This window comes from Saimiri boliviensis, chromosome 10 (genome assembly GCF_048565385.1).
Source record: "Saimiri boliviensis isolate mSaiBol1 chromosome 10, mSaiBol1.pri, whole genome shotgun sequence".
NCBI classification, from domain to species: domain Eukaryota; kingdom Metazoa; phylum Chordata; class Mammalia; order Primates; family Cebidae; genus Saimiri; species Saimiri boliviensis.
Genome location: NC_133458.1, coordinates 59,363,765 through 59,377,661, shown reverse-complemented (window position 1 = coordinate 59,377,661; position 13,897 = coordinate 59,363,765). Strand labels below are relative to the sequence as shown.

At 32.7% G+C, this 13,897-nt stretch overlaps 1 protein-coding gene across 7 annotated transcripts in view; it reads left to right on the top strand.

The window, feature by feature from the left end:
* Nucleotides 1-13,897, top strand: part of PCLO (piccolo presynaptic cytomatrix protein) — a 412,268-nt gene that overhangs the window by 355,211 nt on the left and 43,160 nt on the right. For all 7 annotated transcript variants that reach the window (XM_074379337.1, XM_074379336.1, XM_074379334.1 and 4 more), the window contains 2 exons: nucleotides 4,700-4,841; nucleotides 8,941-9,014. In XM_074379337.1, coding sequence (XP_074235438.1) covers nucleotides 4,700-4,841; nucleotides 8,941-9,014 — 216 coding nt within the window. The remainder of the gene's footprint in view (nucleotides 1-4,699; nucleotides 4,842-8,940; nucleotides 9,015-13,897) is intronic.

Below are 13,897 nucleotides of genomic sequence, written 5' to 3'. Positions count from 1 at the left end.
AACAGCCAAAGAAAGTGAAGAGGTCAAAGAATAAAACCGTTTGATTTGTGTGTGTCACAGAAGGTAGCATTTGTGTACCTGAAGTGCCCACTCAATAACTGAGTTAAAAAATGATTCAACATTCTAAGATTTATTCTTTTAGGGCACAGGACCCTTTCTATGAATGAGCTGATTCTACCATATATTTATAGCATCCACTCTTTCTGTAGTTGGTACTTGATAATATACTTAGGATTTCAAAAATAAACTAGACGCAAAACCATAATTCATAAAAAAAAGACTCCAAAGATGTATCTTTTTATTAAGAAAAGCCTCTCAATGTTTATATAAACTTTTTTCATGTATAATACACAAGTGCATAATACATTCACACATAGTAGGTCCATGGTTTCTGAAACTCTAATTAAAAGAGTTGCAAGAATTAAGCCAAAGTAGAATATTTCTAAATTGTTGATTTTGAAATTATAAAATTATGGAAGATTATACTTTGTTTTAGTGTTATAATAATTTTCCTTCAACAACATAGGCAGAGAGATATTATACTTAAATATAACCCAGAGCACTCTGACTATCTACATACCAACATGTGGGATCAGAACAAGTTCTAGAGTCCGTAACAGTGCTGGCTCCCACAGAACGTTACTATACATATTATTTTCTCTTGTTGTTTTCATTTTAAATATATATATATGTAATATTTGTGATCTATTATGAACTTTTTTTTGAAATTCACAAGTCTATAATTTCCAATGTTTAGTGTGTTGTCATTAAATATTTACTTCAGTTAAACCAGTGTTTTGGGAGATTGGGGTTTTAAAAAATCACCTTTTTCTAAACAGTATGAATGATCACCATTTTTCATTACAGATTAAAGTTATCTCTGGTTTTAAAAGCCTATATATGTTTATATATATATATGACTCCCTAAAGTTTCTTTGGCAAAGAAAATGGGAAAAAAAAAAAAAAACCTTCCCTATCAAGCCTGCTGGGTGAGAAATTTATTATTTGTATAAAACAAAAAACTTGATTTTAAAAAGTGAAATTATCTATTAAATCACTCAGATGTTTTGATTGTTTGATTAAAGAATTATCAATTTACTATTATTATTTATTCATTAAATATTATTCAAACAAGTTCCAGGACCAGTTTTTAAGGAGCTTACCAAGGTGAAAACATAGGCTCTGCTTCCAATAATGACAAGATTGTGTGCTACAAGAGTCCAGATTTAGGAGAGGTCCCTTCTGAATGGGAGAATGAGGGAAAATGCATGAAGCAGGTGATTTCTGAGCTAGGCCTTTGCAGATAACTTTAATTTAGATACATGAAAGTGATGGCATAAAGGAGGGCTTAATAAAGTTGGAAAGAAAAAGCCAAACCAAAGGGAGCCAGAGTGAATGGTCTGAGAGGACTTCCATGTGAAGTGTTTGAAGGAGAATCATGCAAGATATATTTGGAAAGGAGCAGACCAATAAAAAACTCTTTTGAGAGGGAAACTAAAGAATTTGGTTGAAATTATTAGATGTCTTGAGATTACCTAAGCTCCAGCCTCAGATAATAGAATCCCAAAAACACTTCATTTGTTAAAAAGTTTGCTTTTATGCAGATTTAGCTCAATTTAGAAGAATTGATGCTTTCTTTTTTGAGGTCTGTTTCAAGAGCAAGAAATGAGTAAAATACATGTTTCAAATATCTGGAAAAGATCTATTAAAATATGGATTCTTAAAACCAGCTTATCAAAACTTCTTATTTTATCACATTTTATGACATGTAGATATAGCCTAGTAAGAAGAAAAGATCTGTTGTGTGTTTTAAGTTAATTCATTTTTCATAAACTAACCAAATGTCAGGCTATATGTCTCTGGACTACACATAGATACCAGGCTAAGAATACAGAATTTAACCCAGCACCAGATGTTTTGTTATGATAACTCCAACAATCTAGATCCATTTGAATTATTCACCTAACTTCTAAATGCCTAAAATTGTCATAGACAGAACCTTAGATGTAATCTTGTTTTGCAGAGATACTAGACTGGTTCTATTATAGGTATATGTTCTCTGGATTTGTTTTCCTTTTATAGTGTTTCTTATAAAATGTTATTTGTTTGCATTTCAAATAATGACAACACTTGCACAGGCTTTCCAAATAAGATTTCTATTCAAAGAGATAGGCAAGATGGGAAAAAAACATCCTTTCTAAATTTATTTCTAGCTTTGTTTCTTTCTTCTTGTTAAGCTATTTTATATTCTGTGCACATTTCTCAACTTTTCCAGAAGAGGAATAGAACTAAAAATTGCATCAGGTAAAACCAAAATTGACAAAAGAAAGGATGGACTATTTTCAAATGTAAATAATAAGACTTTTTATAGTGTAGCTATTTTTGTTCATTGTGAGGCTGCTCTTAAATGAAAATTATTTTAATTTAGTAAATATAAATTGATTAAATATTAGTGTTTGTTAATTAAGGTTTATCTTTAAAAATAGTAAATTGTGATTTTCCAATCGATGGAATTAATGTCTTCTATTCAATGTCATACTAACAACTATGAATTCGATTATATAATGCCAGTCAAAAAGTATGACGTCTTTCTTTTGTTTATAATCAATTGTCTGATCTGACTCATTATGTAGATTATGCATTTTAATCTACTTTATATATGTCTATAATTTTATATCCTACTAATATTACCTTTACATTTTTTAAATTATTCTTTTAAGAAGTCTTCTTTAGGGCCGGGCGTGGTGGCTCATGCCTGTAATCCAAGCACTTTGGAGGCCAAGGTGGACGGATCACCTGAGGTCGGGAATTCAAGACCAGCCTGACCAACATGGTGAAACCCCGTCTTTAAAAAAAAAAAAAAAAAAAAGAAAGTAAGAAAGAAGTCTTCTTTAACACTAAATACATCATCTCGATTTCTTCTACATAAGTTAAAGAAAATATTCAAGAAACATAACTGTTTTGTTTCCACAAAGGTAGTCCTATGGGCGACTAGCAATTCATTGGTGACTGGCTGTTTGAGAGCGTTCAATTCAGTTAGTCAATTGCATATCAGATGTCTGTAAGTTAGGAACACCTTTTTCTAAATAGCCATTTCTAACTAAAACACATCTGATATACAATTGACTTATTATTAAAATATTATTTCTTATTTTCCTATTCTGGGGAAGGGATCATACTGCCCCTGGAATAGGTACAAAAATTCTCTGTGGCTTTAGAGGATCTGCTATTGCTGAAATGGAAAGTGAAGAAATGGGGGAAAAGTTAAATCCTTTGCAAGACTTGATCCTAGCTACCCTGATGGTGAATTTCCTGTCCTCAAATGGTTTCCCACACAACGTTTACGTGTTTCACTTCATTTGGTTATTATATTGATAAAATTCAACCAGATTAAGAATTGTTGTGTGTTTATACATATTCGTAAGAAATATGTAGATATCTTAGGATCATAAAATGATTATCAACTATTTACCCAGTAGTGTAAATTTATCCAACTGGCTAATAACTCCTGATGGAGTAGGGATGCATTTATGAAGAAGAAAGACTCTAAGTAGATTTGTAGGTTAGAACACATCTAGATTTACAAGAGAATAGAGGTAAATCCATTGTCAGAGACTATTTAAGTTCAAAGACAATAAGAAACAGCCATTGACGGCAAAGCCCTTGAGAAGAGTGGGGATTTGGCATATAATATCACAGGAGGAAGAAAAGTAAGTTACTGACTCCTATGTATCCCACTCCACATAATCATAATTTTATGAGGTAGGCATTACTGACTCCACTGTTTTCAAATGAGAAAAGCAACTTAGAATTGCTGAAGAGTAGATGTAATTCAAAACCAGACCAGTGTGACCAAAAAGTTCTCTCTCCCTGGCAGAAGACAAATATCAACAATTTCAAAAACTTAGTAGAGAAAATTCTCCCCAGCAAAATAAAGGAAACACTTGCCTTATCTTCCTTCTGTTTGCATCAAAATTTCTTCTCATATCTGCCAACAATATTAGTACTAACTGCATAATTTATTGTACAAATTTGTAACATCTCTATGGTAATATGGATTTTTATATTCAAATGTCAAACTTAGGAAATTTTTGAAACAAGTCTTAATGATAAACTAGGAAATGCCTGAAGGGAAACAGGTATCTTAAATTTTTAAAACTTGCTGGAGATAGTAGACAGAGGCACATACAAACACAGACTTTTCAGTAACTTCTTAAAATTCTATTTTGCATCTTTGTTTCTAAGGAGAAAAACAGATTATTATCTAGTAATATGAAAAATATTAAGCAATTTTTTATACTGCCATTTCTATCTACCAAAGTCTTTCTAAACTCTTTTCTTCATGAAATAGGCAAAATTCTTATTTATTTACCATATCACTATTGCAATACTGTACAACGAAACCACAAAAATAATAATAGTAAAATAGTTACATACTATTTAACTCGGTCTAAAAATTAGATATTCTTTTCCTAAAGGTGATTGTTTTTCTTTGACGTCCAGTAAAAACAGTAAAATAATGTATTGTTACCGCTGTGTGTTATCAGTAAAGGAAATGAAACGGCAGGTTGAAAATGTAGAATTCTTCAGTAGCTGTTTCTTTCTACGTGAAAATTAAGAAGATGTATAATTATGCATTTGTAGATCAATGTCAGCTTCGTTTATTAACTGTGGTGTTGAATCTTCCCACACCATGCAGCAAAGCCTCCCAATCACCGGCCTGCAGAAAGCTCTGTGTCCACCGGCTCCTCGGGCAGCAGCTTTGGCAGTGGGTATAGCGTGGACAGTGAAGGAAGCAGCAGCACTGCAGGGGAGACTAATCTGTTTCCTATTCCGAGGATGTAAGTGGGTCTCTTTTTGTTACTACCAAGCCTACTCAGCATCCTGAGTAAGGCATTCTCAGCAGTTAACAGGAAATAACTAGATGATTATCCAATTATGAGTCATTGTCCCTGAGACACTTGAACTGTTAATGCCTAAGTAAAAATAGATTGTTCAAGGAAGATTGGGTTAATCCGGTTAATTCTAAGGATAAATGTTAGTCACTACTAGAACTACTTAATCAATATGATCTGTATTTAATGTAAAAACTGCTAAAACAATAACTTAGCCATGCCAGGATAAAGTTCTGCAGGAGCACAGTAATGTTTTAATCACATAATGACCAAATACAAATATTACTGGTGTTTGAGACAAACATGTATACATTGAATCAGGAGAGATTTAAACATATTCAAAGAATCCATATCTCATATATGAGATAGATGACATAGTGAATAATCATAAAGACTTTTCAACTAAAAATCCCTCTACAATTAACATTGAAGGTTTTGAAGTGTTTCCATACTTTCTAGAACAAATACCAAGTATGGATAGGTCCCTGAGTAGGTACCCTTGGAATAAGATTCATTCATAATGTTAAACCTCAAAAAAAGTCATTTTGCAAATCAAACGCAAAACTTAAGTAGACTAAATATGTTAGAATCACTTTGGTCTATTGGTGGCATTCAAGATAAATATGTAGGTTATGTCTGTTCCAGTATCAAAATCGAAAATTCCTGACCTTTCCTTCTCCTCCCCATTAACTATTCTGCATTTTGAAAATACCACAGGACCACCTGGGTCCCAGTATTTAGGCCAGGGCAAATCCAGCATAATCTGGATTTCTAAGGCCTGTGAGCTAAAAATGGTTTTTCCATTTTTTAATGTGTATGAAAAAAAAACAAAGCAAGTGTCATACTTTGTGACACATGAAAATTATAGGAAATTGAAATTTCAGTGAACATAAACTAAGTTGTATTGGAACACAACTGTACCTATGACCTCTGCATTGCCTGATGCAGCTTTTGTGCTACAGAGAAGAATAAAGTCCTTAGAACAGAGCCCATCTAAAATTATTTACTGAGTGACACTTTGCAGAGCTTGCCAACCCTGAGCTGAGTTGTGAAAGGGTCTTTTTCGTTTTTCTCCAATGCTAAGTGAAGACTTAAGGGGGTAGATTTTCTATTTCTTTTCGTTTTAAAATAAAGGTTGTTCTAAATATTTTTTATGTCCACCATAGTTGTAATATTTTGATAATGTTTCAGTTTATAAAAGCAAAGCAATAGGGAAAATGGATTTTTACAGTGAAAAAAAAGTGTTCATTTTGTTGTTTCAAACTCCATTTATTTAATTTAAATTAAGCAAATTATTATTGTAGCGCCTGTCCAACTTAGCTTTCTTTTCTTTCATGAGACTTAGTCTGTGTATTCAGTAGAGTTATTTGGAATTAATCAGTTCTATTTTATTGGACATTCTTTCTAAAAGAAATCTAATCCCATTAGTCTTTGACTTTCGATAATTCAATTTGACAGAAAAGAATTTCTACAAATTCATTACATTTCTCACTAAGCTGTAAATGTCATGTAAATTTATAAAGGTTTTGAACCACACATAATTCGTTATCCTTCCAATTGTTCTGCACCTTTAAAAATATGTAATTTAACACTGATGATAAAGTTAAAACTTCCAAAGAGTAAACTATGTTAATTTGTCAATGTCTGAAGGATAAATAGATTATGTATTTTCTATATATATGCGACATCGAAATTTTGTTTTTTCCCATTTTCCTTTTTCTCTTGTAAATCAAACCTTCTCACAACTGTCTAGGAGATTCTTGCTTTGCCATATGAGCACAACCAACATTTACTTTTGAAAACCTTTATAGAATATGTGTGAGAAGTAGTACTTGGTAGTTCTTTTATGTGCCCCAGTATATCTAATACAATTATTGCTTGAGCTAGGAAAAGTGTTTAACAAATATTTAGTGGTTGTTTAAAAACATAAATTATAAAATGTATAGCCAAAATCTTCTGAGCTGAAGAGTAGTCATTGAGAATTCAGAGAAACCACATTCTTCACATGACCCACCATTACATTTCCTTTGCACTTAATTTAACTTCCCAATACTGCAAAAGCTTTTGTATAATCTTCAAAATGTACTTGCTGCACATATTGGCTAAGTATCTATATTAAAAACAGTTTTGATTGAAAGCAAAGACTAGCTGGATATCGCCATTAACATATGAAGTCTAAGAGTCAAGAACAAAGCCAAAAATTATCAAAATGTAGTTTTACTACAATTACTAAGACTTACAATAACTACTTTTAAAAAGCCTGGTATTAAGACTATTAATTTTTTTAGTATTCTAATCTACTAGATCAGAAATACTAAAAGACCTTCACTTTCAACTGAGTGTGGCTCAGTAACAAGTTATGTTTTGCTCTCTCTACCAGCATAACCGTACTGATAAAAGTAAGATTGTTGCTATTAAGCTTTTTTTTCCTCTCTAATGCTAACAGACCGAGCAGAGTTCTTTTTTATTTTATTTTTTTTTACTTAATTACTTGTCTTGAATCTTGATGAAGCAATTACATATGCTAAAGTTTTGTTCATTGTTTAAATAGGTATGCAGATGTCGACCATGCAGATCATGCTTTAACATACATATGGTAAAACAGAAATGTTGGAAATTGCTTAATTTGCATGAACTTGGTACCTCACATAAACACTTAATAAAACTTTGTGCTTAAACCTTTAACCTAGGATTATCATAATGGAACAAAGTAATGGCCTTCGAGATCAAATAATTTCTGAATTAACATGTTCCTCTTATATTATGTGCAGAAACATTTCAGCACCTTCTCTGATGTAAAATAAGAGGACCTTTAGAGCAGTTTTCAACTAAGATATCATTAGATTTTTAAAAAACAAATGCAGTTATCTTTTCAGCAGGTCCAACAAAACAAATACTTCCTATGAAAGTTAGAATTAATTGTTCGTAAATCATGCTATGCTAGAAGTGTTGTCTACAAAGTACAGCATCAAGATGCTCTTCTGTTCAAGCATCCTTCTGTAACACTTAAGTTTTTATTCCATCTTTTTAAAACACCTTATCTAAGTATATATAAAGGCAAATTCCAAACTTTTTCACATGCCATGTAGCTTTTTCTCTAGCTGAAGAAATAAAAAATGTCCTACAGTTCTTTAGCTGTTAAATTATTAACATTCTTAACTTACAATGCTCAAAGTATCATGAATTCTTCATCTAGTTGACTATACGAAAAGTTTGAAGCTGAAAACTGAAAGTGATTAGCAGATTTTGGCTGAATTCTAAGGCTACTATAAGCATACCTACCTACTAATATGCTGTATTTATTGAAAGCTTATTATTTCTCAAACACTCTGTTAAACCTTTTTAATGCATTTTTGATGAAATTTTTTTCACAATCAAAATGTAGCTAATATTATCTTTATATCACAAAAGGAGAAACAGTCTTGACCAGGTACTTTGCCTTAGATTACACACAGCAGGAAACAGCAAAGCCAGGAGTGGAGACCAAGCAATGTGGCTGACTACAAAAGCCAGTTTGTGCAACACAGCAGAAAACACAGGAAAGAACTGAAATAAAATAAAATACATGAAATAAGAAATCTTCTATTACAGTATCACTTTTATATATTATTTAATTCAATATGGCTCTTCTCACCAAAAAAAACTAGAATAACTCATCAGTGCAATGTATAAAAATATAAAGCCCTTTATCATTTTTGAGTTAGAAATAAATAAAAACTTCTAAAACAAAATTTAGAAATGTCATGATGTTCTTATTTATTGATAAATGAGCCTACAAATAAAAATTACTGAATTTTGAGGAATATTGTTTGACCTGAATAGGAATAATAAACAAGTTCACATTTTAAAATGATGATATGGAGCAATTAACTATGTGTATATGTGCCATTCAAATAATTATTGCAAGTACAAAAATATTAGGTTGGAACAAAACAATTGTGGTTTTTGTCATTACTTTCAATGTAATATTATTTATGCAAACTTAGCCTCCTTTGAATTCATGAGATCATAACTGAATATATCATTTTATTTTATTTTTAAACAGAGGGAAGATGGGACAGAATGGACAAGAGCCTGTAAAACAGCCAGGGGTAGGAGTAGGACTAGCAGACACAGAAGGTAAGTACAAATTTGCAATATTGAATTTTAGCTGAATCTGCATTCTACAGTATAAGTGTTGAGTAGTTGTTTTTCTTTTAACATGAATTTAAATGTTACAAACTAAAGGTAAAAGCAATAGATAGTTAGACATCATCATCTATTAAATGAGAATGACTTTGCATTCATTTAACAATTTCCCAATTCTCTCATTTGTGTTTAACTTTAAAGTACCTTGGGGTACTGAAAATTTAAAAGAGAAAGAACGAGAAGATGACACAAAAAGACTCAGAAGACTTTCCCCAGGTGGGAGGGAAATCTTCTTGAAATTAAAAAGATGTATTTTATTTAAAATATCATACAAATAGAAAATCAATCATGGAACCTCATTTAACTCCATGGAAATTCTTAAATACATGAAGCTGAGAAGAAACTAATGGTGTAAAAATCCTTTTATGGAAAAATTAATTACTAAACTAACTTCTCAAAATACTAATTTCAAATTTGGTTTTATTAAACAAATAGTAAATTACTACCAAATGCAAAAAATCCTTAACTTCAGCAAACATATATAAAGAATATCTATAAGCTGTACAATGACTAGCTTACTTTTCATAATACTGTGATAAAATCTAGTAGCCCTGGCCAGGCATGGTGACTCACGCCAGAAATCCCAACACTTTGGGAGGCCAAGGTGGGCAGATTATGAGGTCAGGAATTCAAGATCAGCCTGCCAATATGGTAAAACCCTGTCTTTACTAAAATACAAAAATTAGCTGGATGTGGTGGTACATGACTGTAATCCTCAGGAGGCCGAGGCAGGAGAATCACTTCAACCCTGGAGGCAGAGGTTGCAGTGAGCCAAGATCGTGCCACTGCACTCCAGCCTGGGCAACAGAGCAAGACTCCATCTCAAAAAAATAAAAAATGTAGTAGCTCTATTGTTCTTCATGCATTGTTCCAACCTCTCTCAATACATTCAACTATTCTAAGTACTTTATTCTAATTACTCATGAGGTAAATAATATATATTAGATTTATATAAAAGGAAACTGAAGTGCACACATAGAACAAGGTCAGAACAGGTAAAAATGACATGAAATGTCACACTATTAGAGTGATTACGGGTGTGTTATCACAAGAACACTACACAGGGAAACAGGTTTAGGTTTCAGTTCTGGTCTTTATTAGGTATGTGACTTCATTTCTCTGTCTTCAGAAACCTCATCTGAGAAATGCTGGGTCTAAGTGAAACCTAGGTTTTCTTGGGGGCTTAAGTGAATGCCACATTTTTCTTGTTCTACTCAAAATTGTAAATTAATCTTTGAACTCCTTCAAAGGCTATCCTTCCTTTATCTGTTGCTGTATACCTCAGGGTTCCACCCTCAGCCTACCAATCCTTTTACCTACCCTATCTCTGTATATGCTCATGAACTCTCTATTATATGTTGATTAGTCCCAAACTCCTGGAATTTAGACTAAGTCTGTCAGGCATTTGTGTTCAACCAGGAAAACAGAAACTGTTCCAGATATATAAAATAGAGGAAACAAATGACTAACAATTGATTATATACTCATAAATGAAGCAGAGAAACTAAATAGGGGATAGTGAAGCAGCAGAAAAAGCTACTGTCACCATAGGCTAGAGGACAGTGAGAGCCGAAATCAGGACAAGCCTGCTTTCTGGGAGCAAGAAACATGAAAGAGATTGAGTCAATGCCAGAAATATATCCTGAGACAGTCAAGGATGGGGAAAAATATCCTAGTTCTCTCTTCCTCCCATTCTCCAATCTCTGCCAGTGCCTGATCAAATCCAACTGGAAGCCAGTTGACAGAGAAGTCTGGGAAACAGTGTACAGGGCAGCTACTCTGAGAAGTAAGCAAGGAAAAGACTGAAGAATGCACCTGAGAGCACAATATTTTACATGGAGACATCAAACTATGTATGCCCTGCGCTTAATTCACCCTCTTCCCCATTTTGCCTCCTTTTCCTGCTATGTTCTTAATACACGCAACTCACAAAATTTGCATATTTTATTATTGTTTCTTGATTTAAATTACCTATTTCTATTTTTGTCTTCCCCATAAGACTGAACAATTCTCAGATCAGAGATAGGGTTTACTCATCTTGATATCCCAGCACTTAGCAGACAGTCTTACCCAAAGAGTTACTTAGAGAATGTTTGTTGAGTAAATGAATAACAAATATGATTACCTATACAATTGGCAGCTGTCAATTTTCATATTACTCTAGAATTTAAATATACAGAAAAGCAATTCATGCATAGTTTTAGCTACTTAGTTTTACCTTTCTTTAAAGTTTATAATAAAATTGTTTTGGTAGAAATGTTAACAGCTGTCAATGAACAGAAATTGTTCATCCTAATACTGCTTTCTTCTTTCGTGTCAGTCCCACACAAAACATGCTTGTTTTCCAAGAAAGAGCCAATCAGAGGCTACTTTAGTTTTATTTAAACTTGTGAGTCAATATGTTTCCCCTTTAGTGAACTGACCCTGATCAACAGTTGATCTCAGATTAGTTATTGAGCAGAGGGCCGGGGGTTGAGGATGGGAACAAGATGGAATCTGTAATATAATGCGAGTCATTTATAGTCGAGTGCCCTTTTGGTAGCAACATTTTGGATAAGTTGTTTTTGACTGAGTTACTATTAATATTTGACAATAATCAAATTTTATAATCTACATATCTATATGAATTGGGCAAAAGTCACTCTATAAGAGAAATACAAAAGATAGTTAATAATATGGAGAAGGAAACTGCAATAATATTAAACTTTCAGAAACAATTTTACATAAGAATATATAAACAGAGTGGGGAGAAAATGATTAAGAATTTATTTGCTCTCTGCAATAGGAGAACACATCAATTTTTTTATTTTAGCATTTTTTATTTTTACATTTATTATACTTTAAGTTCTGGGGTACATGTGCAGAATGTGCAGATTTGTTACACAGGTATACACATGCCATGGTGGTTTGCTGCACCCATCAGCCCTTCATCTACATTAGGTATTTCTCCTAATGCTATCCCTCCCCTATCCCACCACCCCTCGACAGGCCCCGGTGTGTGATAGTTCCTTCCCTGTATCCATGTGTATAGAAGACATCTATTCAAAGTGCAAGCTTTTGTTTTGTTCACATAGAAATATAGCATTAACTTTGTGTTGTACTTGAGATACATGTATAATCTATATTTTGTTTGTTTTGAGTGATCCAAAGAATTACCTTTACTTCTTTTTATTGCCAGTGAACATAAACAGCCAATTTAATGGCGGGGTGGGGGGTTGGGGGGGACAAGAGTCAATTCAGTTTGTTTTTAGACAAAATATACAGTTTTTCTGATTGTGTTTTTCCTCCATTCAATCCGTCACCAGGACATCAGAAAAACTGTGCCTCTGTAGATAAGCACAGTTTTCCTGACATTATAGGTCCTTGAAATGTTCTACTTCATCTTAAGTACTTATTTTATTCATTTCAGCCCTTTTTTTATGAACATCTTAGTCCACTCTAAGAAATATTCATCTACAAAGATTTGCTTTAGGATAGCATACTTTAATCCAGAGTATATAATAGATTTTAAGTACTCACTTTTAGATAGTTTGTTCACATAAAATTTTTATTCTTCTTTTTGCTTTATAGGGCTCAGAATGTAAAAAGTAATGTTTTGTGGGGTTGCAATTTTCTGTTGAGAATGGTATTGAGTATTTTTACCGTTAAATAGCCATGACCTTCTTCTTATTATTAAGCAAGTCTATTTATTCTGCTTCTGATTTAAAAAAAATAATTTTCCACTTAGACATTTTCTCTAATAATGTTTTACCTTATTTATAGAAGTTGCTCATAAATTTTAATTCAAGCATGAGATTAGTTCAATGGGTCAGATGTGAGATCTATGAAAGGTTCTGGGGATCCCACCTAAGTTCTGGTAAAAAACAGTAGTACCATTTTGGACTAACTCCACTAATCAATTGTTGAATTTCCACAATTTAATTAAGCGCATAATGTAAAGCACAAATAATTGTTGTGTTTGGCCTACAGTTAACATCCTTTAAGTTGTAGCTATTATTAAATTGAAAGTATATATGAGACAGAGTCATTTGGATCCCATCCAAAGAAGTGATTATTATTCAGGATTGATAAAATACTGTGCATTTGTTGACAGTGAGAGCTATACAAGACCACTTTTCTTTAAGATTAAATCAAACCAATTAGACTTTCAAATTGTACAGATGAGTGTTTTCCCAATTTACACTAAAAACATCTCATTACATCTTTTAAGATAAGCTAGCTAGCTCTTCCATTAGTTAAGATGGATGTATTTAATACTGTTATTTTTGCCAGTGAGCACCCATGTAGTAGCTGCCTTGCTCCATTAAGTCTCCTAAACCAGGTGTTCATCATCTTTAACAAGTATTACAATCACAACTTCCCATGAAGTTTAATTTTCTTTGCTGCATGCATTTAAAGAACAAATAACCCTAATAAATTTTATTATCTTAAGTATCTTTGTAAAATTCAAGCTAGTTTCAGTAAGAATGGAAATTCAGTTTCCAGAGCAAATAAACCTCGAACATTCTAGAAATTTGCTAGGCTCTACTCTCAAAGAAAAGATATGAAACACCTCAATTAATTAGAGTATAATAACAGCTATTATCATGGTGTCTAATAATTCACTCCACAAATAAGTGACCTTGCTGCCTTATTTTTCCCATCACATATACTACCTTTCTTACGTTTCCAAAGTTTATTAGTGCCGTATATGAGTGTGTCTATTCTATGCAAAACACCATATTAACACTTTGGATTTTACAGAGATCAGTTCAGTGCATATGCTGATCAGCAGCCAGTAGGCCTGCTTGCCAAACCAGGCGTGCATAGCCAGT